Source organism: Cyphomyrmex costatus, unplaced genomic scaffold, assembly GCF_001594065.2.
Source record: "Cyphomyrmex costatus isolate MS0001 unplaced genomic scaffold, Ccosl1.0 scaffold8, whole genome shotgun sequence".
In the NCBI taxonomy this organism is placed as follows: domain Eukaryota; kingdom Metazoa; phylum Arthropoda; class Insecta; order Hymenoptera; family Formicidae; genus Cyphomyrmex; species Cyphomyrmex costatus.
The window spans coordinates 2166667-2194522 of record NW_017280375.1 but is presented as its reverse complement, the minus strand read 5'-3'; the positions used below and the strand labels follow the sequence as shown (position 1 = coordinate 2194522).

Sequence of the window (27856 nt, the reverse complement as noted above, 5' to 3'; positions counted from 1 at the left end):
TAACTAATTCGGTATAAAAATCATTTTTATACTGTCAAAACTGTAGTGAAATCAAACAGAATTTCTGTAGTTTTATAGAATTTCTAGTAATGGGACTCGACTACAGATTTGATTAGTATTTTCAAGTTGGATGTACAGTATAAAATGTCTATTTCAATTCGGTAGAAGTTCCTCGAGAGCAATACGCGATACCGCTGCGAAATGGACGGTCAATATCTCGTAACACAACAAAATCATACAGAAAAGGAGCAGCATCATGTGATTCTTTATTATTACAATTGAGTTTGTAGACGAAAGTAAACGAGAGATATATTTTGAATTTTGTCAGAGCAGTTTTTAGTTTGGTTTTTAATTCTTGAAGGTTATCTTGTGCTAAAATTATGTATTTAATGTAGTGTGGCAACTGAAATATTACCAAAAACACCAAAATCTATATAAAGTTGTGTGCACGTTAGTTAATTGTCGCAACGATTAGAGATTCATTATTAAGAAATTTTAGTATAATATTTAACACCAAAAAATTAATTATGCTCATCTGATAATGCCTACAAGAATTCTGATTCGTTAATTTTTTAATTGACACTATACTAGTTGAATCTATCAGAGATTTCCAATTATAATCAAATTTTTTTTCGGTATTCATTATAATTTTGTACTCCAAAAGTACTTTGTAATCGTTATGTTATCCCAAATATAATATTACATTTATATTGTTGAGTGCGAAGTTATAACTTTAATGTTACTTTTAACTGATGTCGACTAGGATATTGCTACAGTAATTTCTCGAAGAAAGAAAATGTGCCACCACTTACATTTATTAGCAGTGGAAAGCTTCTTTTTTACCTTGCGAATTAAGAGTCAGGAACGTGGACTCAGTATTCTGTTAAAATACCATCGCGTTGCAGTTTTCTCGATTCACATTCCGTTTTTTCGTGAAGGCATTCTACCGTACATAGCCAAAGATTTTCAGTTTTAAACACGAGGTTCCGATGCAGAAAATTATCCAACCAAATAATATTCCTTTCATTAATATCACCAAGCTTATTATGCAATCTACTTGAATATGAATGTGAATGTAATTAGCTTCAATTCAGGAAATATATCGTAATTTGTAACTGCTACACAGAAATAATGGTTGTAAAACAAAGTGAAAAAGTTTAGTATAATCAAAATTTCAAAATTTAACTGGGGAACGTATTAAATATAAAAGTTCAATTTTATAAACGACTTCGATCTCGGGGGCGTAAAAGTACTAGCGCTACTAATAACGATAACTAGAATAACAATTAGCGCAAAGTGCCTGCGGAACGCTGAGGTTTTGATGTGTACAATGGCGCGTGTAAAGGGTAATGAATAAGAGGAGCGGAAGGCAATTAACTGCCGCGCGGAGACTTCCGGCCGAAGAGAAACGCTGCTGCGCTTCACACGTTCGTTTCTTTATACGTGAAGTAATTCAATTTTGCAGCCGTATATTAATTCAATTCCGACCTATTGTTCTATGATATAAATCGTGCGCTTCGAGTGCGCATAATTGCATAAAACGATTCTTTTGTAGAGCAATAATCGAGAGACCGTTTTGTTAACGAGTGTACGCAATTACGACAGCCAAATGAGACTCATAATTTTTAGATAATCAAAAGGAATCCTCTATAAATCGCGACTTGTAATTCCAATCTCTTCGGGTTTGTTACACGCGATAGTTATCTTACGCTATAATTTTAATCGGAGTCAGCCCAACACGCGCGCGGCATCTGTATCAAGTGACGGCAGTGGAAATCGTTACGAGGCAGTGGATATTAATGTTGAGAGTGAAAGAATTTTTCGAACATTTAATTGGCGAATAATAATGTCCCGGCGTACGTGATAATTAAAAATTGCCAACAGCGTTTTAACGGCAAAATGTATATGTATACCCTTAATTAAACGAGAAAGACATTTAATGAATATAAAGTATTCGTAAATTTTCACGAGGCAATAATATGTCGTCACGACGGATCGGACATTTGAAGTTGATATAAATTTTATCGGGCAATAATGCTCCCTGATCTGCAATAAATTTAATTTTGGTCCATATAACTGACAACCTGCGCGCAATAAAATTCATACAAAAGCAGGATGCTCTGCTCATCTTGTCATCTGTGTCACCGTGCAAAGGTCCGCCTTTTACAAAATGACTGCGTTTTTAGGAATGCACTATAAATGCGTGACACCTACATATTTATTATTTCGCGCAACACGCTATTGAGATATATTTCAGTCCTGTCGAGGCATTTCACCTCTGCGCTTGTAATTTTATTAGAGTTTTTAGTAAACTTTTGTCAAAGGCGTGCGAGATTATACGAAGTACTTTACCGATTCACGAAACAATTCTTGATGACTTATTACGTCATTGTCGTGCCTGCTATTTCGACCACGCCCCCGCCATTTTTTACGTGCTGAGGCATTAATCAAATTCTCCCCAAGTTCTCTGGAGAGATCTCTTGGACGCCTCCTTATTGCGTGTGACGTGTGGGTCTCGAGGTGTGTCGGGTTTATAAATCTACACGCGCCGAGGAACACCGCACACAATTCTTTTGTTTGATTATTAAGTCTTTATTATTCTCCTTTTATTCACATTACGGAACAACGATTCTTGAAAGAAATATTTATCTAGATTTTGTTCGACACACAATATCGCGATGTGAACAATCTGTCAGAAACATATTCTGAAGCAAATGGTTAAAGCAATCCTCGCAATTTTCGAATTGTATCACATATTGTACATGACGCGCCTATATCGCGTTAATCATAAAAAGAACATCTCGCGGAAGATATGGCGTTATATATAATTCAATAAGTAAAATTTATTCGAGTATTATCTCAATGTCCGTTATAAAATTATCTCAAATACTTTCAGATGTATTTACTGCACGTCGCCGTGTCGGGATACATTAATATTTAGGACTTATTGGTATCGCGACTTGAGTAATATCTATATGTCGGCATCTCGTTAGCTCTTTCCAGCCGTCCGTTAAAATTTTAAACTTTGGTGTAGCTGAGATCGAAGCGGAACGCAGCAGTTTATCGATCCCGCGCGTGAAAACGATTTTCTAGAGAATTATACGACGTCCATAACGCAGAACAGACTTTATCGAACACAGCCAGGTAATTCAGCGTATCATCTGCGCGGGTGGGCCGTTTAATAAGAATAAAATTTACGTAATACTTCGGTGTCGTTGTGAAAATCGCTCAATCCGATTCGCGACGAGTGGTACGTAAAGCAAAATCGGAATCCATTTCAGATCGGGATAGATTAGTGTCTGCCGGTCGTAAACCAGTTATCCGTTCGCGAGCACATTTCCTGTCCATCAGCGCTCTATAATCCGCGCGCTCGACGCGGTTCCGCAAAAAGCGCGCTCCCCGCGAAAGATACATGACGATATACCATATATATTTTAAGAGTCGCGTGGGTTCCCCCGGCTCCTCGCTTTTTGTCGTCGACAAACCTCTTCCTCGGGTGAACGGCGCGACGATGGTTCTTTTCCCCGCGACGTTTTAATTCGCTGTCTGCGGTACATAAGGGGGCATGTAGGGCCCTGTGAGAATGTACTGCACCGCCACGACCATCAGCTGCGGCGCACTCCATCTGATGATGTATGCGCTTCCTGAAACAGAAATGCATTTCGCGTGTTACTTGCCGCCGTTATGCACGAGGCTTCTACGTGCGCGAGTTTATATATACGGGGTAGCCCAGGTGCGCCACGGTTCCTTTTACATGAGGTTTCTTGGGATTAATGTGAAATTTACATTTTCTTAATAGGGCTTGTCGGGGTCGATAGCTTCATTCGTGAGTAGAGATTCATGAATACTGGCGAGTTGAGCTTTGCCGTCTATTTCGAGGCAGGCTCTTTAGAGAATAAATAAATAAAGAACTGCGTCTTCAAGTCGTCATGAAATTCATAATTCTGATAAGGGCTCTTGCGAGGTCACCCTGTATATTATTAAATGATCCACCTGAGGCTACTACCATTCTTCTTCACGCAAAAAAGAACCTGGGTGGGTCCTTATGGAAATACCGTTTCGACCGTTTAACGCTCTCGTTTCTACGTTTTTCTTTCATCTATCTGCTTTAACTCAAGAACCTCCTCCGAGCTTTTTAAGCCATTTTTCAAAACACTACTTTCTTTATTACAATTTTCGTGTGACAGAAATGTTTCTGCTTTCCTCGATTCAATTTGAATTTCTGATCAGGAATTCAGCTTTCCGTCGAATTGAGAATCACCAATATTCTTTATCGATCGTTCCATTTTTGCCATTCGAAGGTTTCAATATAACGACACGTTCAGAGATCTATAATTCTATGACTAAAAGATGACGAAAGAAATTTTTTAGTACATATACGTGATTTTTAAGATAGCGGAACGTAAAAGAGATAGAGTACGAAATTACATAATAATGAACATGATAATGATAAAGTCGATATCTAATTGTATAAATTTTTTCTTTATACAAGCCCTCCTTATAAGTCCCTTTGATGTATATAAATATATTTTTTTAAATTTACAACATGTGTACTGTACAAATCGATAAAGTGACATAATGCGATAATAAAATCAACGATGTATCTCTCGTATATCAATATACCTATATCTACGAATCGCAAAGAATTATTCACCTTTATTAAAAGTGTCATCGGGATGTTTTGTCGCCAAGTTAATAAGTCATTTATTTTTACTTATATTTTAAAAGCAGCTGAACGAAAATGTCATCCGCGGAAACACATCACACTGTATACTTGCAAAATATGTTAGCCGTAGAATATGTCGGTGTCACTCGCCGTGTATGATTTGCATATCTCCCTTTACATTCATTTACATGCTGAAACGCACGAAAAGACTGTTTCTCGTTCCCATAATATCGTAATATTTATGCTTCATGTACATAAACGCGATTCGGAAAGCATTATACATAACACCGCGAAATCGATTGAGAACACGCTGGAAAATACATATTTTCAAGACGATGCTCGAATCGACGCGTCGTTAATTTCGCAAAAATTAACTACAGCGATTAGATTGTAAAACAATGAACTGCGAAGGCGTACTTACTGTTAAGGTGGTGAATAATTTAAATTGTGAACGCTCGGGAAATCAATAGGCTGTTGCTAATAGCTCGCAATTCCCGAGGGAGCTTACGATTAATCTGATTAATCAGTTCGATATATGTCAATAATTAATCACGCGCCACGTAGGATCAAATGTTTAGGTTAAATATTCTTAATGTGTTGTAGACCTCATTGTATACAAAGATAGAACGATTTTGTTGAAGTATCTCAAAATATAACTATAAATACAGAAAATAGAGATCTGAAAATAACTTTGTTGGATCAATATAATATAAAATTGAAATAATTATTTCAAGCATTGATGAGCAATGCAAAAAATTTTGGCATTTTAGCAATCAATTTGAGCGTTATTTGAAAGGAAAAAACTCAAACTACCTGTCATTTTGGATTTAGTAATCCAAATGTATAATGTTCACTACGTCTAGTTTTTTAGAAAAATCTTTATACAATAGTCCTGTGCTATTTTAAGATTTGTTTTCAATTAAATTTTTAGATACCTCAGCAAAAGCTTTCCATGTATCAAACAAAAGTAATCAATGAAGACTTTTTTTCGTATGGCATTCTCGAACATTTATCTTTTGATAATTAAATTGGTTTAGTAATCTCTCTCTCTCTCTCTCTCTCTCTCTCTCTCTCTCCAATGTTATATGATCCACAAAGAGACAAGATCAAAAGATGGAGGTTTCTCGTTAAAGTACACATTGACACAATCATAGATCTCATTAAAAACTATTACGTTTTCATTTATGACTTACATTTACACCACTTAAGAGTAAACGGCTCGCTTATTCTCTTTTTTTTTTTTTCCAGAATTCTAACCGTTTTACAAAGCTCGTTATCTCGGTAATTACGTGCGGGCAGGTTAAACGGCGGCTAGAAATTGGCCGTGCGAAACTTTAAATCTCGTTTAGAAATTTCACGGTCTATATTTTCGTGATACCTTTCGACCGGATCGACGCGCGGGTGCGAGTACGTGAGAGAAAACTATATGCAGCTTGACTCTGCGCGTTACGAAAAGCGGCTATAGAGAGACGCATGGGGAGTAAAGGGTGAGTTGAAGGCTTCTGGATAAGCGGGAGAGACTCGGAGTTTCTAGCGGAACTTTTCGTCCCAAAATCCCCCGGGTGTGTCTCGAGTGCCATCCCTGATCCTAGCCTCAACCAAGCGAAACTACAGCGGAGAGATCTCTTTGCTTTTTCGATAGACATGCGCCATCGGGATGCACCGATGCGTTCGTCGGAATATTGCGCAACGCTGTCCGGGATTATCCGGGATACCTTTCGAGTTTCAGGCATAATTCTCGCGCGATTGATTGTAAAGAAATCGGCTAAAACTTCCCGTGTGGCGTTTCCGATCTTAACAGAGAGAGAGAAAGAGAGATAAAAAATATCTCTTAAACTAATTACAGTATAATTAATATAAATAATAAAAATACTAATTATAATATATTAAGCGTAAAAAAAGAAAATATGAGCTTAATCCTCTTCTTCTAAGTTTAATCTACAAAATCAACAATATTTACACAAGTTAAAGACAAAATACGTATAAACAATATTTAGTTTCCACCGAAATCCTCGATTCGGTTTCATTTCGGCAATATGCTATTCCCATTGGAAGTAGACTTTGTAGATCAAAGCGAGAATAAAACGCCCGTTTATCGAATGTATTGTACATTCTAAATTGGAATCGTCCACATAACAATTCTAATTTTTGGAGAATTTGGTTTCAAGTCAAATCACATTTTACAACAAGTCGCATACGCGATGAGCACGTCGTATAAGCAAAACAACATATGATGCATAAAATGTACTTTACATTTATATCTGCTTCAGCTATCTCTGCGCAATATCGACAAGAGCTTTTTCCCAACTATAGTGTTTCAGCATTTATCAAAGAGTATCATATATATTGTCACAGTATCTCATTCTGTGTTATCACTCTGCCCTCCCCAAGTCAATAATGGTTCTCCGAAACGTTGCCTTGTGTGTCACGCGGATAATCTCAAATTGGCCACGAACGGAAGGGTTATGCCCCGCTTTTCCACCCCCTGGAATGTTTCCATAAGATTTTATTTACGTTGCGGCCGCTGATTTATCGCCGATCCGACTCACGCATTCGCGCTCGCGCCCGCGCCACTATATTTCCCCGTACGAATCTGTACGGAAGTGTATACCGGGAAATATATCGGTCGTTCCAGCGCGCATCGTAGATGCAACTGGGGGAGGGGGAGGGGGGAGGGAGTGGACGGAGGGTGCCATGCCGCCTGCAGGCTTCTATCGTGGACACGAAGCGGTATAACAGATTACTCCCTATCACGTCCAATATGTCAAGCTACGCGGACGACGAGGAGTCAAGCATTATATTACAAAATAAAATGGCTCGCGCGCGTGGTGTCCCGGCGCATACACCCCGATCCTCCCTCCCCCGGACGTGAAATACCGTGGTGTGCCAACCAGAAACATGATGTGCGTATTATTGGCATTTTCGTCGAAGAATTATGTATTTTTTTTTTTTTTTCACATTGAGCGCAGCACGAATCGAGAGTAGAACAAAACGTACAAATTATATTGCTCCTGCTAGACTGGCCGGTTAATCAGCCGATACTCGTCCAAGCAGAACAACAAATCACGGTAACGTCAAAATGATGTTAAATCGGTTAAATTTAAATCGTTACTGAAAAGTGACTTTTAATAATCATTTTGGAGCTATTCTAACGTTCTTTCGATGTTTATAATGATTTGTCCCTTACAGAAGATAGAGGCTGTGCTCCGAAATTCACTGTCGGTGGACAGAAATTTTATATAATATACGTTACGTGCATTATAGATTTTCGACACTAACAGCGAATATCGGAACGCAGCCATTGTCGCGGGCCATGCACACCAAATGTATGTACATGCGCGAAATGTATTGTGCATTGTTGTGAATGTATGCGCTAAATTTTGATTGGTACCGCCATTGTGTGTGCATGCTAATTTGATTCCGTCAAAAGGGATCTGGACGATAGCCTAGACTTTGTCTTCTAAGGCTACTAGTGTAGTTTTGCTTGGACAGGACGTGCCCCGGAAGATTTGACTAAATCTGGAAGCACGACTGTGAATTTTGATCGCAACGCGTACGAGGGGGTATCCACTAGCTGAAATATTATCCCACAAATTATACAATTTCATTTGATTTCATACGATTTTATCTAACAATGATTTCTCATAGCGGTTGCACACATATATAATATATAATTATCGAATTATACATGACACTTTTATATCATATCATAAATTTATAGGTACATACATTTTCTAATAATTTCGAGGATACTACTTCACGATCGCATTAAGTGATTATACAGTCAGTAAGCCGAGCAAAGAAGTGAGGTGTCGTCTTTTGAACAATCGCTCAGTAAATTTACTTAGAAGTAAATATCGATAAAGTACTATCTTACTGTTAATCTATAATAAAAAAACATGACGTTTCGACGCAATGCTGTAAAATATATCAAATAAATAAATAGTGCGCATGTACGTTATTGTCAAAACGTATCGTCCTGCACGTTCCATAAATATAGTCCTATTATGGCTTAACAAATATTTATATTCAGTGTTGCGGGATATGCAACATTGTGGTGCAAAATGTTTCCGCCTAGAAACGCCTTTCGTCATTCCGCATCGTTAACTTGGCGCGCTGCGCCTTCGCACGTCGCGTCGTCGCGTTATCAATCTATTTTTCTCGGCGTCGCTGTCGGGCCATCAGCTTTAAGAGACGTGCCAGGGACCGGTGTAACGTTCGACGGGCGCGGAAATGAGGTCAAAGGGAATAAGGGGGTTATTGAGTTAGTGGTGTATATCGCGCTGCGAAGAACTCTCTGTGAAGTGCTGTGATAGTCTCGGCACGGTGGAATTTGCGACAGTTAAAGTTGTCGTCGACGTGACCCATTTTCAAGATGGCCCATATCCACACAGAGCGTTTAAAGACTTGACATAAGCGGGACCGGCGGCTATCAAACGAATTTTTATATCGAAAAATGTTCCGTGCTCCGAAACTGTTGTATAATGTTAAAAGTTATTATGACTGTTTGCTCGGATGTTTACAACCATGACTTACCTACAACCTACTGAACATACATTTAATTATATATTGCATTACATTTGATTATAATGTGTTTTTGTTTTATACCTAAATGAAAATTTTTATAAAGAAATAACAGTTTTGATGAAGTATCTTTTTAGCTACAAATCTATTTAGATACAAATCTGAAAATAATTTCGTTAGATTATCGAAATATTTCAATTGTGATGAGCAATGCTGCAAAAAGTATTGACATTTTAGCAATGGTATATACATATAATTATTTTGATAATCAACATTTTTAAATCTGATACCTAATTAAATTTTTCAGTGATTTAATAAAACTGTTCTTTCAGTGATTTAATAAAACTATTCTTTCCGCGTATATGTATCCATTCTTAATCGCTAAAAAAGAATATACGTTTAAAAAAATTTTCCGTCGCGCAGATTTTAAAAATCATTTATTTAAAAAAAAAACTTTACAAATTTACCAATTTATAATTCTTTCTTTTATTCTTTTGAAGTATATAGAAATTACCATACAGTTGTTAAGAAATAGAAACTTTAATTGTAAATTAGTGTAATTTTTTAGAATAAATATTGCCAATAAATTTTACTATTTTGACATGTTATTATTTAAAATTGTATATAAACAATTTATACTATCATACTATTTATTTTCATATATTCAAATTATTTAAATTTCTTACTATATATAACGTATATTACAAATTTGCATTATTACATAAGAAATAATGTTCGGACTTAATGAATTTCGAAATATTCGTTATAATATTCGATAATATTCGATATAATATAGACTACTATCTCTGTTCATGTTTATTATTTTGTAACAATCGAGAATACACAGTAAAACAGAATATTCATGTACGATGAGTTTTAGTACATTATAAATTGTTGAAAATGTTGCTTAAAAATCAAAGTCTCATATAAGAATAAATTTTATTCTACATTTTCAACTTATTTTTACATGTGGAATCATCTCCTTGCCGGTTGTATCACAATTTCTGGAACATTCTGTATTTAATTGTTTATTATTCTTGTGTTGGCTTTAGAGAGGTACGTTTATACTTTTGAGCAATATCTACAAGTCGATATTCATCGAATAAGCGAGTAAACAAGCAGTTGCAATAAAATTAACAACAAACGGAAAACAGGAGACATCAACTTTCCATTTAATCACAAGCCATTAGATTAATGTTACCCAACGACGCGATAAAATCGCTCGAGGTCAGGTTTTAAAGAATGATATTTTCACGGCGATTGCGATTGTCGAACGCGATCGAGACGAATTTACTCCTTGCAGATTAAGGTAAAGATATACGTCAGGTATATATTACGTGCAATCGACGATACACAGGAACGTCTTTGTCTCCCCGGCTGTTCGAGATCAAGATATATTCGGTCCGTTTCTTCGTCTTTTCGCATCCCCCAAGGTGTCTTTAGCCTTTACCCCCAATGCAGTGCGCCACCCATCTCTTCACGTATCAACCGCGCATTCATTTATCAACCTAAAACCTTGTCGTCCTCTCCACTCACATACGAGTGTGTAAGTTTGTACAATCGGATCTAAAGACGGCATTTGTATGTGGGTCGGTTAAGCTCGATCCCATGCACGCAGAGGTTAAGATTATTTGCGTCTTGGGAAATCGGTGTGAAGATACTCGACGGTTCTGTCGACTGACCCTCCTACAATGGAAACAAATTACCGGAAAGTAGATTGACGTTATTCTCGCTTATATTTCGTATAACGATATATGATGAAAGAAGAGGATGATAGTAATTGCCAAAGAAATCACATGGAAAGAACGATTTTGCTGAATTTCTGAAAGTTTAGCTAGATACAAATCTGAAAATAATTTTGTTAGACCATTAAAATATTTATGTAGAATGTTAAATTGATTGCTAAAATATTAAAACTTTTTGCAATGTTGTCATTATACGTATATAACTTATATAAGCGTTCTATACGTATAATTATTTTAGAGATCTGACAAATTTAATATTTTCACATGTAACAACATTTTTAAATACTTTAGCAAAACCATTCTTTCTATGTAAATATAAAAAATATTTTATGTATAAATTTAATAATGACCGCGATTAATTTTTTAAATGCCTATATTAATAACCTTTAACACGATCTGTGATTTACCGATTTAACTGACATTTGATATTTCTATTTGACACTGAAATGATAAGAATATAGAAATAATTTTACTTAGAATATGTTTATTATGTAATTTTTCACATTAAAAACACAATTTAGCTCGTAGCCTATTATTTTTTTCATTTAATTTTATAAACTGACTAGATAATACCGATATTTTGTAATGTCAATTGATATAACAGTGTTAACAATAATAGGATAGAAAGAATATCCGAAAAGATTATAAAATGTAGAGACAAATTGTTAATCCGTTTAGTAGCTGATCCACATTTTAAAAGTATTATTGGTTTTTTGTTCATTGCAATTTTTGTCCCGATTTTCACGTTACCGCAATGTTTCAGTGTCCGTATTTTGCTTGTGTAACCACTTTGCCTTTGCGTACGTAAATTCAATAATATTGCTACGCTTAATTCAATGTGACAGAAGCGATGTAACGAAATGCCCGAAACAATGTTACATGACCTTGTTAAAAAAAGAAAATATTGCTGCAAGAACGCGCGTACGGTCAGTGGTTGACTTCATTACACGTGCGAGATGCCTTAGTGACGGGAGATTAGTTTTCTGACATTTCGGATATATCAGTGCAAACGATGTGATATATTCTGTGTGACAACGCTGCTGGAGCCGCAGTTGTACCTTAATAAATTTTATTCGTGATAATTTGTGACAGGGAAGACTAATATCTTGCGCTCATGCGTCGGCCGCACGTTCATTTATCACGCGCAATGCAGCCGTATGACTGACTAACTAAGTGTAGCATTTGTTCAGCGTAAATGGTCCATTATGATTAGATGAAAGAACAAATGTTTCTACCTTAAATTACTATTCTTGGACTGCGCATTGTCCGAGTAATTCCATATTAACAGCGTATATAGCGAATTGTGATGCTCCACATAGGTTCTGTATTTTTTTCCTCAGGAATATTTTTGAAATGTTTGTTCTTCTGTGAGAAGAATCTGATATTTATGTTCTACTTTCATACAACGTATTTTTCGCTCAAACATTAGCTTATCGATCTGAAGTATTCGTTACAAAGAATTTCATTAATTATATTAAAATTGGGTCTCGATGAAATAAATTTAGTTTTCACGTATAATGTAGCTTATAATACGGTAAACAAAAAATATACCAAGCTCAATAACGGATAGTTTTTTTTAACTATGGTGCATCAAAGATAAAAAAAAACTAATGTTCTCACAGAGCGCTATAGCTAAAAAATCGTATTCAGCCTTATAACATCTTTTATTCGTTATATTATATTATAAGCTCCATCATATAGAAATTAACTCATTTTACTGAAATCCAATTTTTCATATAATTAGTGCGAGAGAGAAATGTAGATTTAACAAATTCGTGTAATAATTTCGTCGTTTCAAAATTGCGCAAATCTGAAAATATTACTATACTTGAGCCTGTGAAGGGACACAATGTGTTATGCCACGACTCATGCCTCAGCACATACAGATGCCGATAAAAATATTTCCCTTTTCCTGAGCCGCTCATGCACTCTTCGTGCAGTCGCGTGTCAAGAATCGACAGACGTCGTCATCGTATTCACCGAACGAGTCAAGACGAACCAGAATTCAAAAAATTTTACGGCGGCATTTTTTCGTCCTTGATCGCCACTTTGATGCCAGGAGGAAAGAGAAGATCTTGCGGCGGAAAAGCATTTTTCCGCCTTGTTGAGAGTAAACTGGGCAAGCGGAATGCGGTGGGGGGGAAGGAAAATGCGAACGAGTAGAGTAACGCGGTAAGGAGAAGGGTAAATCATCGCCGCATGTATGTTTCTACGCTCGCTTCACGCTGCGATTATTCACAAAGTGCACTTAGCTCGAGACGAACGAACGGACGCGGAACGAGCAGTCCCGCGCACTTTTGTACCACTCGACTGCTTCTAGAAGGCTAAACGTCGACGTACTATTTTTATATACAAAGCACGATATGTAATATACACATATGTACAAACTAAAAAATTATACCTCTTTTCTCGTTTTTTTTTTATTAGATTTTTTAGAATATTTTATTTCATTTTACAGTTTCTGTTATTATACTTATTCATATGAGAGAGTTTTTCGCAAATTCTAGAATTTTGAAAAAATCGAGAAATGTCCAACACAAGGCGCGGAGTCGAATTGGAAATTGTAAAATTTACACAAAATATTATTAGCATAGACTTTATAAGTATAGACACAAATTATAAAAAATTATATTTTTATAACGAGGGAAGTCTGTTTTATATAGCGAGAAAGGTTAGAATAAAAAAATCAAATTTTAAGTTCGCGCGACATATTGCTTTTACTTATATTATACTTATTGGCTAATTTTTTTTACATAATAAAAACATCTTACTCGTCGTGAATAATAAATAAATATTCGCTGCAGTCTATACCGAAATGCGAATCGATGCAGCTACGGCCTGCGGAAGATACGTTTCATCCTCGCTGCACATTACCCTGATACGTGCTTACAAACTTGCGACGGCACGTAACAAAATTTGCCTCGTCGTTTCTTCGAGCGGACGACTCGGCTCGTTTGCCGTTACGCTCTCGTTGCCTTACCGCGTAATTCTTGTTTGATGCGGAAACGCGATCCTTCAGCGGAGACCGCTTGAAACCACTTGGTTGCGTCGTACATTGCATACGCGCTGCGCAAATATGCAGGCGCATCATGACCGTTGATACCAGCAACGGTATCAATCCTCTCCCTTTCCCCCTCTTCTCCTTTCCTCCCTTTCTCTCTCTCTCTCTCTCTCTCTCTCTATTCCTCTTTCCGCGTTTGCTGTCGCTCTGTCTATAGTACCTCGTACCCTCCGAATGCCGTTCTAATTAATTATGAAATTCTTCCCACAAATGACGTAAGATAGTTACGCAATGATAATAGAAAATAGTTTCAATACCTGTTTTAAAACTTTATAGTCACATTTATTCCCAAATATGACATTGGCATATCACGTAAGTTTTAGTCTAATGAAGCATTGATTCGTCTGATAGATTATTAAAATGTAGTTTATGTAATAATTAAATATTAACTTGCTGGCTGGTGATCATGCACTATTGTCTTTCGCAGTAGATAGTAACACGATATGGTCAGCCATTAGAAATTCTATAGTATCTTGTATATCGGTGTCGCATTTCTTGTTGATAATTATTTGAACTCTATATTTCACGTTTTCAAACATGATCTAATATATTTTTTAATTTAAAAGTAGTAAACTTGTTACTATATAAATTATTATACTTAAAAAGGTAAAGATTAAGTTTTAGCCCTTAACTATTATCGATATTTGGCAGTAAGGTAAATGTAGAAACAATTTCAAAGCAACCGCAAAGTTGTATCATGCAAGATATCCGAATAGAAAGCTCTAATAAATTATTCTGTGATTCGAAATTGCTTAATGCGAGCTGACACAGTTATTTATCCAGAAATAGAAATCGGTTCGTGAATAAATTATCATTGCTTCTAGATTTAGGTGTCACAGCTCAAAATCCTAATATCAGTATACGCCAAATAAGCTACCTCTATTATATTCCTCAACAGTACTTTTTTTAAACACTTATTCATATTCTATGGACTCCAGACGAACAAAAAACTGGTACTTGACGTCAAGAAATTCATTAAAATAATTGAAAACTAAGCGAAATAAGGTAAGACCTGAAGGTGCGGTCATGACGCAAAGAATTAAGAATTAGGTCAAAACGATTTTATTCATAGAATGCAATCTTACTATTGACTCGTCATTATTTTTCTTTCATTTTATTTTTCGATAAACTAGCAAATTTTAACAATAGGTGCCAAATTATAATAGACATAATTGATATTACTCGAAAGTTCCTGTTAGTATCATGCTGTGCCATTTCAATACAAGTAGTCCTTTTATGGTAATGTATGATGTAACAGTGAATACTTTATTGGTCCTTGTATGATGAGACACTAACAGAAGCTATGTACGATAACTTTATACAAACTGAACTTTTTGTATTTTTGGAGGATGTCGATATTTTGCGACTTAAGCATGCATGCATATACATGTGTATGATTCCAGCAGGATGGCGTTCCTGGTCATAACACAAATTGCGTTCATGATAACTTACGAGTAGAGTCTGACCGAAACCATTTCCTTTACAGCCGGTCGGAGTCGAAAATGAATATTCAGTTTTTATTCAATTTCAGATGAAATCGAAACCAAAATTTTTAGATAAATTTTACCAACGCCATATGATTTTCAGAAAATTGTTGGAAAATATCAAAATATGTGAAATTTATGTACTTTTTTAAAAATAAGATTTCATTAATATATTTTATTATTTTTTAAATTATATAAGGAATTTTCTACAAATTATAGGGAATTTCAGGCACTATAGATATGTGACGACTTGGCAAGTAAAACCTTTTTTATCTATAAAGAAGGAAAAGATAGCGCGCATGACTGATACGCATACTTTATGCTATTCCACAAAACGCAGACACGTAATCCGACAGTGTCCTTTTTAGAGGGTTTTCTTGTAAACACGAGATTGTTTTCAGCTTCGATAAAGCTATTTGACATAATAATGCGACAGTATAAACCAGATCATAGCATTTTATTTTGCATAAAGCATAATGTATAATGCATAAGAGAATTAACCAATCGAAGTTTCTCTTTTCCGTGAAGTGAAAGGAAAGGAAAGATTCCGATTGGTTGATTCTCTTATGCACTATGCGTTATGTGTTGTATGTGCTGCAGCCTTATATAAAGATTTTTTTTTCTCTTTACTTTATTGCTTATAACTTTTTTATTAATGAAGATATATCTTCATTTAATTTACTTCATACTGAAGATGACTTAAAATGGAGACGAAACATCCGTTTCCGAGGAATATAAGTAACTATGTATGTATCTTCTTTCTAATTGATAGATGAAATCATGTTGTTTAAAATTTTCATATCAATAACTGCATTAACTCTAATAGCGCGTAACACTATTTTTATATCATTTATTATTTTTTCAGAGCTCTCTTTATTAAATTTGTTTCTCTTTTGTTAAAGATACATATATTTGCCGTTACGTTTCTTAATATCTAGCAATTGAAAAAAATGTATTACAATATCTTCTTATTTTTAAGAAACGCAATTGGATTAGGTGTGCCATATAACTCATTCAGTGTATTACCACCGTGACAAAACGTATGGACCTACGCCTGAGTCATTGTTATAGTTCTAATTCATTTGAAGGTTATTTAAAACTGGGCACTTTTTACCGCATTCGATTTGCATTAGCCATTTTCTTGCTCTCTATTTACTTGTCACGCCGCGCAACTTGAACTGCACTCGGATGTGAGAGCATGTATATAGACGAACAATCTTAATGCGTCAGTAAGAGCTTTATTACGGCGAATAAAGATTTATTATCGCAATGGTTATCGTAATCCTTAACGAGCTGCGTTTATAACGTTCGATCGCTTCGGCAATTGGCCGCTCCAAAATGGACATCGTTGATGCGAACCGCATCAACCGCTGTTACAGCAATCATCGATGGCAACGATGACTGGGCGTGAGTTCGACTCGCGTTGTGCAATGGCGATGTCGAGGGTAATGTAGCGTAATGCTTCACCACTCGCAAGAGTTATTGTAATCGACTTCTCGCACGTGCACGCCCGTACCTAACTGCAAAAGACGCGTCTTTTATGGGAGCCCGCGTGCATTAACGGCCATCAAGTACTTTCCTGTAACGTCTCATCGAAAGAGCGAGCTCCGAGTATAAAGATTTAAAAGTCGAACGCCGTATAGGAAAGTGCTCAGTAATATTCAGCACGTAGGAAATAGTGGTTTTCCTAAACATTTATACATTGAAAGAAAAGATTGGCTGCTGTTTGCAAATTAGATGGCAAAATACGGCATAGCATTTTTAATTGGCTGTAGCAGCCAATTTTTGGTTGCGTCAGCGCGGTTAGCCTATCTACAATGTCAATATAGGATCTCGATAGACTGTCGCCACCAAAATTAAAAATGCTACGCCATATTCAGCTAATCTTTTCTTTCAGTGTATAATATACGTATAGAGTTTGATTTGATCGCAATATCGAGAGCAAGTCTCGGTTTAATCAGTCAGTAGTTAAAGTTTATGCAGAATGATCGAAATTGTATCAGGAATTTTATATAAAAAAATTAGTCTTCTTCGACAAAGAGAAGAAATGGCAAATATAAGATTTTTAATGAAAAAAAACAGACTTGGTGTCTTCTTAAGACTAAAATACAAAAATGTATACAATATAAACGATCGTTCATTGGTTATTTTCTTAATGTATAAACCATTTTGGTGATATCGAGTTGTGACACATTGCATTTGTTTCTTATCATACTAATTGAAAGATACGTACTTAGCTACAATCTTTTTATTCCGCCTATTATTCCCCGATGTACAATTTCATCCTGTAAACTGAAGAAAATCTGACATGTAAAGCCGTTACGCTGCAGGCACTTGCTTGTAACTTCTCGATGATACGCCCATCAATTAACATCGTATCCGAGCGACCTGGAAACTTACTGGGCGACGCGACGCGACGCGGGCGCATCGCGGAAAAGCCGCTCGTTGCTGCACTGCTACATGAGTCACGTAACGGTCGAGGGCTCCTCGCTCTATCATAAACAGAACCATCCCGAGGAACTTTCCGCGCCCGGGGACCGTCTTCGTAAGTAAGGACATTAGCATAGCATTCGCTACATTGCAGCTTACTGCATTAAGCGCACGCTGGGCGGAAGCGTGTGGATGCGCGAACGGTAACGAGACCGAGACGCATTTATGCCAGGGGACCAGAAACTTAAACCCCCCGGTTTTTCGAGACTGGCAATCTTGCAACATTTGAATAATTAATAATCGTGCCTCTCGCTTCAACCACCGAAACTGATGCGCCATTTAATGCACCAGAAACGTAAGTGGCACAATTTTTTATAATTCGAAAAAGCTTGATAATTTAAAGTCATCAAAATGAAAAATATCTCAGTTCCAATTATATAATTATACTCGGCCGATAGCAATTAAACGTACAGAACGTGACGTGGACAGTTTTCGGAATTTCATATTATGTAACATTATAACGTAAGAACGGAAGTAAAAATAAAATCAGCAAAAAGTGTAAAATAACGTTTTATATTTTTTGCTTAATTAATTTTATTATTAAATTTTATTTATTTATATATAATTAATTTATTAAATTTTTTAAACTGATATTTTTAAAGATAGTGCGTGTGTGTGTGTGTCTTATTTGTTCAGCGAATAATTAACTGTATAAAATGTTTGTCTTGACATTTAAAATTGTGTCACTTATTTCAAAATTATTTATACAATATTCGTGATCAAATAATAACACAATCAAATATATGGATTTATATTATTAAGTACGCCAATAATACCGGTATAATTGGTCAAAGCCCTGTTTTTGTTATGCTCAATTAGGATATTATTTATAATGCCATTATAGCCGTCAGTAATAAGCCGTCAATAATAATGTAAAACTTAAATTTGCACACTTTCAGACCGACCGACCGGTTATGGTCTATATTGTAACGTAAAAAAAATGTAATTTTTACGCAAATATCAGATTAAGATTATACTATAACGGTTTTCTCTGTCATTATCGATTCCTGATGCAATAAGCGATGAAAACAATAGCATTGGTAATTACATCAGGCTGACGCTATAAACGTAACGAACGTTTACATTGCGCGAATGTAATTCGGTTAATCGGTGCCCCATCATTTACTGCGCAGACACTACAGTTATCTGTTTGAGCTGCAAGATATATTGCCGGGGAAAAACCATCGCGTTTCCCGATCAGGAATGATTTTGCATTAACGCGATTGGAACGTTAATATTTCATGAAAGGTGCGGGCGCGGATTCTGAAATTCTGCATAATTGAGAATCCGACATCGTACTGTAACTACGTTGTAGATCGGTTTGCGTGCGGCGTGCACCACGTATTCATATCGATCAGCGAAAAATTGGCTGGCGCGTCCCGATCAATGAAGGCACGCGGATGAATTTCCCCACGCTCTGCACGTTCCGCGATGTATACGTGAATGCATTCGTCTCGGAACGCCGCGTCGATCCGTGTGTGGTGGTGTTAGAAATTTGCCTGTCACTCTTTCCTCATATCGCATACACATAAGTATTGTCTGATTAGTTCACTGAAGAAAATTTCTGGTTGAAAATGAAAGAACAAAAAAATTCTGGTGTATCCATTTTCAATCAGAATTCTAATAATGCACTCTCTTTTTGCTAGTGTTACTTTTTGGAGATTTTATGAAAAATGTAAGTATTTTTATTTAATCCCCCATCTGCAATCTAAATTTGTTTTGTCTCAACTAAAGTTTTATTCTCAATTTTGTTCAAATTTTAATTTTTACTAAATATAGATTTTAACACACATTTTAAATAAAAAACTATTTGATAATGTAGTAGTGTTTTCAATTGACATAACTAATACACTTATGTTAGTGCACTTTAAAAAAGGTCGTACATAAATCGATGTAAAGATGTATGTTTAATGAAAATATAGAAACAAATTTAACCGCGAAATCCTCAATACATTTTATTGTGCTATTTCACAAAATAAACATTTAAATAAAAATATACATAAAATGGACATTTTATCAATTGAGATATGTCAACTTTTATATTCACATTAGAGTAGTATATGACGGTTTTGATGTACACTGAGTGCATCAGTTCTGTCAATAAAAAAACGTTATAATAAAGATGCTGAAAAGCAACGCTGAATTTTGTTAAGAGTAAAATAATAAAAAAGTTTGGAACAAAATCTCAGAGTGTAGATAGAGAAAATAAAAATATGATTTCAGATGGAGGGTTAACTGTGTATTAAAATTATTTATATGTACCTTATTTCCTAGACAATGAATTATGAGCAAAAAAAGAATGTGCGTAGATAACATAATATTATAATATCACGATGTTGTAAAACAAAGTGCAATATTTTATTTACTTCCATTCTATATAAGTATTATAAGTACAATTTCCAAATGTTTAGAAAATGTATCCTTAACGTGCAGCTTTTTTTTAAATTATCAGTAACAGGAATATATTACTTTTTATTTATTATTCGCAGAAAAAGCAATTGCATCGCTTTTATCATATACAATAAATATTAGCTTCTCTTCATGAAAAAAAAATATAAAAATGGCATATCCGGTACAATTTTATCATACATATCCTGTTTAATCACAAACAGTAAAGCTAGTATCAGCCACCTACGTATATTTTGTACATGTGATGTATAACGTTTTAGGATTTTCCGATTGTTTTGCAGCGCTTTGAAACAAATATACTAACCGATATCAGTATCAAAAAAGATGTATCACGCTGATACGGTTATTCATGGGTAGCGGTCGAGCGAATGATATTTTACAACTTTCCCTGCCAAAGAAGCACGAACTCTCGAAATTCAACAAATTCGATGAGATCATTTTTTTTATGTTGCAATGGACGATGAAATATCTATAAAAACGAAGATAAGAATGTATATCCAAAGCGTGGGTATGTAAAGCGATGGCATAGAAACGAGCGAAATATGAAGCAGACGATGAGAATGATACATAAGAATATATTGAAATTCTCGATTTTAATTTCAACAAGAAAACTTTTTGAAATCGAGTTTCTCCTGACTAAAATATCATCGTGAAGCGATGTAGCCGTTCGATCGACACATGGCGCAATGCAACGAGCACGACGTAACTTTACGAGCCACAGAAAATTTTACAAATTTTTCTCTTTTTCCTTCTATATAAAATTTACCATTCGCGGTATATAAGTCCACGCCATTTCTAAGCTTTATGAGCTTTTCAATCCAGCAGAGCCCCGCTGCAAATGTAACGCAAAAATCCGGGCAGCCGATAGTCACGGCGGGCATTTCTTTGACGAGATCGAAAGCGGTCGAGCGAAAGAAAAGAAAATGATCGCTCGGGAGAAAGAGAGAGAGAAAAAAAGAAAGGTAGCCCCCGTATGGTTTTCTACTACATTTACCTTTTCCCGATCTCGTCTTCCACCGAGCCCATTGATTTTATTCCGGGCTCCCGCACGCTTTTCCCTCATATTGACGTATTCGTAGAACAAGCAGAACGTTTCACGAGGAAATTGCACGCAAGGCAACGACAGTCGAAATATCCAGAGCTCTCTAGCTCGGTTGTGACAGTACAAGAGGAAGAGAGAGAGACCGAGAAAGAGAGGTGGGGGAGAAAAGGTGAGAGGGGATGATGAAATCGTCGTTTATGCTTTATATCCTATGCATGAAAATTTCGGATCCCCGAGAGTCGCTGTTATTGCGTCGGATGAAGGAACGAAGATCCTCTCGGCTCTTGGCTAGTGTGCGAGCTTACATTCTTTATGGATACAGATAGCACCGGAACCCCGGAAACCGCGGTATACCCGCGGTATGCAGCTTACATCGTGTTAAGCTCACGCGGGGGTGAGAGAACGGGGAAAGGGGAGGATTTGCGGGCGAGGGAAGCCGATGGTAACGCTTCTCACACGCGCGTCAGTGTATGCAAAGTGTAGATGCGAGAGAAAGGAAAAAAAGAAAGGAGGACGAACCCGGGGCACGGACGAAGATGTATGTATGTCTCGCAGACGGTTGCTCTTGGCGACACTCGGCGTATTGTGTGATTTGCGTACGAATCCGAACACGCTTAAGGTATTGTCGAATAGAATGCAAGGACCTTTATCATCTGTTAGAAAAATGGGACTCGATTACCCCGAGAATAATGTAAATTGACGTGATAAATCTTACGTTTCTCTGAAGATAGGAAAGATATATAGAAACCATTTCGCCTGTGGGATTTAGTTACGTAGCCGACGTTCTACATAAGTTTTACATTCTAAATAAGATCGACGTTTTAAATAAGTATGTAAAATGTGGAACACACACATATCGTGGAATGTAAAAGAATCATTTTTCAGACCGAAATTTTTATCTAATTTCGTCGAAGAAATTATTATTTTATTAGCGTCAAAGTCGGACAATCTCATAAAAACCGCCTAAAAATCTAAGCAATATTCAAATAACTAATTAAATTGACATTTTAAATAAGTAGATATGTAAAATGTATGTAGGACGTACTGCGGAACGTTAAAGAATCATCTTTAAGACAGAAATATTCATCTGGTTTTGTTAAAAATTACTTTATTAACGTGAAATTTGAGAAACCTTGTAAAATACCGTCTAAAGATGTAAACAATATTTAAATAACTAATTAAAAATCAGTAAGTTTTACATTCTAAATAAGATCGATGTTTCAATACAAATACGTAACGCATAAAACGTATCACAGAATGTTAAAAAATCATTTATTGAGACTGAATTTTTTAAAAGAATATATCAAAGAATATTAATTTTGTTGAAAAATATATTTCATTGACGTGAAACTCGAATAATCTTGTAAAAAATATCGTCTACGTACAGCTAAACAATATTTAGTAAATAAATCAATACTTCCGCACGCGCGTGTATTTTAAATTTATTTATTTTCTCTTTTATTTTATGTATCTCTCATATTTATACTCATCTCGATAGTGACCGTTTGAACTTCAAGCTGCGGAAAATGAAAATAAAATCGGTACTTTTAATATATATTTTGGGGATAAATGCATTTAATATATAATGTAGAACCGAAATATAAATGACGGATGGACATCCGTGCATTTCTGTTTTAAAAGGGCAAATATTGACATATATGACTTTGTAATTTATTATTTAGCAAACGTTAACACAAATATTCCTATTGTTCTCATTATTTAATGAACAAATTGTTAAAATTTAGTTGTGCTTTTAGTAGAATTGGGACACACTGTTTACTATAATAGGTCATAATATATTCGTAATAGGCAGCCTCGCTTGTCGAGCGTTAAAACCGACACAGCACACAAACGGCTGGTGGAAAAATAATCTAAAGAACCTTTCGGATCATTTAGCTGCATTCTCGCTTCAACGGATAACATTACCCACGTCATATTTCTTGGATTCCGGTGCAAATGGGAATTCTGCTCGAACGGTGGCCGAAACTATTACATAATGTAACATTCGATTCGATGGTCACGCGAACGCCGCCGTAGGCTTTCGTGTTTTCCACTTCTTACCAATGCAATCGCATTTACGACTCATATGTGATGCGTACATAGGCAGGTTTATTCACGATAACGTCGTGCTTGAAATGGAGGTTCTTTTGAAAGCGTTTGGCGGATATTACGTGCCGATTCAACTGTGTTACATCGCGAATTACGTTTTCGTATTTTTAGTCATCGATTCTCGCCCAAAACGACGTGCAATCTCGCCCGACCGACGGAATTAGGCCGATGGAAAAATAGAATTTTAATTTCCAAATTCGCGTGATAATCCATAAGATAAGTGTGTAATGTTGTGTGAGTGCATAATAAGTGAAACTCGTTTCCAAATCAGATCACAGGACCAAATTGGTACGTTCTAAATTAATTTCTCTCTCTCTCTCTCTCTCTCTCTCTCTTTTTCTCTCTCTTCGCGAAAAAAAATTAAATCTCGCTGATAAAAAATGAAATATTTTTTTATGTAAAATTTTCATCGACTCTAATTTAACTTATTTATTGACCTAAAAAGAATGAAAAAAGTAAACACATTATCAAATTAAATATTGAAATAATATACTGCTTACTGTTATTCATTGTTACATTACGCCTAATAGATTAATAAGAAAATTAAACATTTAAATTTAGAAACAAAATCATTTGGTAATAGTATTTATATGTAAATATGACGTGCACTAATATATATAACAGAAACCGTTCAAAATGTGAATTACTTAAAAATCACACTTTCTGTTAAAATATTGATCACTGCTGATGACTGAAGGTATAACTTAGCTTAGGTATAGCTTTTCATAAAAAAATCTTTTTTTATGTAGCATAAAAGTTCTTTTCTTTTAATTTTTTCTCAATATAGGTATCTATTTTTCATTGAAACAGTTTTTGATTCAGGTTCTCAATCGCCGTTAAACTTTTTGTATTGTCTTTAAATTTAGTACCAAAAAATAATTTTTTATTAAATTTTATTAAATAATATGTATAATACATTTTTTAGAAGAGAGCGCAGAGACGTAAACATAGATACACATTTCTCGCGCGCAAACCGGATGTAAGTTGCATTAGGAAAATTCATTTGCGACGTCTCTATGACTTAATACGTTGCACGTTGCGGCATGCAGCGTTCCGAGACGATGGGCGTTAGTACTATTCCTAATTACATTTCGCGACATATGGTCTCTCACGTGTCGACACGAAAGGAACTCTGTACGTTAGACAAATGACAAAAATAAACGTGCCAGAACGCGGAATGGTGAAGAGAGAGAGAGAGAGAGAAGCAGGAAAAGAGGGAGATTTTCTTCCTTTTTTTTACTCTTATGTGTAATTGCACGCGAAACGGCTCCGTAACACGTGGGACAAGAAGAAGAGTAATGGAGCGTTTGTGTCGCCGTTTTTACAGGCTTGACTCGTACACATAGCTCGTAAACAAAAAGGACAGTGAGACGAAAAAACGAGGCGGACTGGTGCGCGTTGTAAAAGGTACGCCCGCATCGTGACGTCAACCTTAAGCTCCCTTACCGAATGCCGGCGGAGTGACACGGGGGAAAAAACGTTTTTGGTACACGGACCGTGATATCGCGCGAGACTGAATTTCTGATTAAATCGCGTTACCAGCAAGACAGAAATATTCGGATACGTGGAGCGGCGCAAAAATGACGCGCCGATTTATTTGACAAAACAAAAAAAGGAGGAGCGCATCAGCGCGTTACGTGTTTGGTGCGCAGGTCGAAAAATGATTCGTAAATTCAGTAAAATGCGAATTAAAATTTCCGGTTTATTACACTACGTATTAATTAATCGTGTTCAAAATTCAAACGTAAATCTACAACGAATTATGCGCGCGTATATATTTACTATTAAATGCAGAATTTACTGCAGACTACAGTTGTGTCTCTCGCATAAAAGCGAATTGATTTGCGCTAAATTATTATACGACTATACTGGGAATTTTGTAACGTTCAGCTTAGACCTGGTTGCACATCAACATCGATTGCTACAATCCGATTACGATTACGCGTTCATATTTTATAGACGGAATTATATATGTATACACTATGTGTAGCATATGTACAAAAATAAATAAACCGGTTCGTCAAATATGATTTAGCTAATATATTCAAACTATTTCGTTCCAATTCAGCACACTGATCTATTATAATTGTATTTTTTTCTTAAGTGTATATATAAAACAGCGCCTATATAAAAACTACAAAGGCATGAATTTGAAGGAAACGCCAAATTATTTCTTTTGCAATTGTATCGACATTTTAAATGACAAGCATATATTGATATTATTTTCCGCAGGCCTTCTTTATGCATCGCTTGAGCGGATTGTCGATAAGCCTATCGACGATACCATGCAACAGGTGTATTCTTCTTCGTTTGTCGCGAAAGACGATATCGTGAAGGAAGTTCGGCGGCAACATATTTTTCATAATGGAGATTCAGACGCGCTCCGAACTTGTACCGTTGACGGGTATTATAAATGCAGAGAAGACACTTAATTAGAGTTGTTTCAATGAGTTGCCTAAATTGTATTTCTCATCGAAATTTTATTATATCGATTACTTAATATAAGCAACATTTAGTGACAAAAAAGGTAAATAAGAAATGAGTAATATACACAACAATTAAACGGGTTATATCTTGTTTTATAAATACGATCATTTTTTAAAAAATTATATGCGATTGATGTCAATTTTTGATCTATTTGTACAGTTAATAATAATGCACTTATGAAATTCTATTCTGAATTTTTATATTTCCATAAAAGCAGGTTTGTTTTGTAGAATGTTATATTCAATATACATATTTACAGCTTTTTATAAAGATTAATATGATATTTTTGTAAAATGTGTCAAATTTTGAAATTGTACTACCACCAGATAAGACTAATAATAATTGACAGTAGTAAAACTAATAACTGATATGAGCATAAATGACAAAAATTAATTATAGGTTTCATTGAGAGTGTTATATTCGCCTGAGGTTATTTGCTGTTTTTTAATACATGTATTATACATAGCGAAATGTAACCTGTTAAATTTCTGTTTACATTACTCATTTTTTATTTTTTTCTTATTTTTGTTACTAAAAATTATTTATATTAACTAATTATTAAATTAAATAATTGTTCCTTTTATTAACCTTATTTTTACATAATTATATTTATTCATAAATTCAAAAGAAGTTTAGAAGACTCACAAATACGATTTAGGTGATTATTTGTCTAAATCTAAATCATATCTTTTGCAACATATTAAAAAAAGACTAAAATTTATTTATTATTAATAAAAAAGAAAACATGTAATAAGGTGCATGAAGTTTTCCATGAAGTTTGTATTTGCACTTTGAAGCGAGACAGCAGAGACTATCTGTCTCTAGGCGGTTCAATAACTCTATCAAGCAACAGGTATTGCATTCTTTTTCGTTCTCACTTAAATCGTGTTTGGTAAATCGAGTAAACGCGTGACGATCGATGATTCATACAAGTGCGACTTTTGAAAAAAAAAAAAAAAAGAGCGTAATGATTTAGCCGGCAAAAATGATCATCTTTATGAATACGCATTAAATATCAATATAGAAGAAGAAGTATTCTATATTAAATTATTTCGTGCCATTTCAAAGTCATAGAAAATATTATTAGTACGATTTTGTATACGTATGCTGTGCATGGTAGGTTTTAATTCACATATTAATGGAACTGAATGAGAAATGCCGGAAGTAATTCCGCAGCATAGGGCTTGAGCGCACACCAGAAAACGTTTTAAATCGTGGTTAAATATTCCATTATCCATCCATCAGCGATCATTCTCATTCCGATCCGACGATTCGATAACAAATGCATTCACGCGTACCGTCAATACAGACGTCGAAGTTTTACGCTCTATAACTTGTGTTTGTATGAAGTATTAGCGCGTACGCGTTGTTGATCGATATATATGCGCATAATTTAGCTGTCGAACGGCGCAGCAGATTTTATGGGCGGCGTAAAGTTTCACGATGGGAAAGTTAAAAGCGTTCCATCCAATTTTTAGGCATCAATCAAAGGGAGTAACTTATGCATTTGCTATAACAAAAGATGTAATGGTGCATACATTCACGACACTTTACAGAATATCCAAAAAAATCCTTTAAATGAAATTCCACAATTTTTATTACGTATGTTTATGTATTGTATATTATAATGCTCATTTTGCTGTAACAACGACACAATTAGAAATTGTTACTTTTTAGTTGCCTGCAACAAAAGAACGCAAATAAAAAAAAATCAAATTAAAAAAATTTTGTTCCTCCATAATCGCTTATTACATCAAAATTAAATTTTAAAATTAATATTACAAAATTTTAATGATTCAAAATATTTAAACTTATTTTTTAAATTATTATTATTTAAAA

General features: G+C 35.3%; 1 protein-coding gene across 1 annotated transcript in view; it reads right to left on the bottom strand.

Annotated features, from left to right (window-relative positions):
* Window positions 1–3497: 3497 nt before the first annotated feature.
* The window catches only part of LOC108781364 (lachesin), a 283152-nt gene continuing 258793 nt past the window's right edge, over window positions 3498–27856 (bottom strand). The window contains exon 9 of the mRNA XM_018549321.1: window positions 3498–3644. Within this exon, the coding sequence (XP_018404823.1) occupies window positions 3535–3644 (110 nt within the window). The 3' untranslated portion in view covers window positions 3498–3534. The remainder of the gene's footprint in view (window positions 3645–27856) is intronic.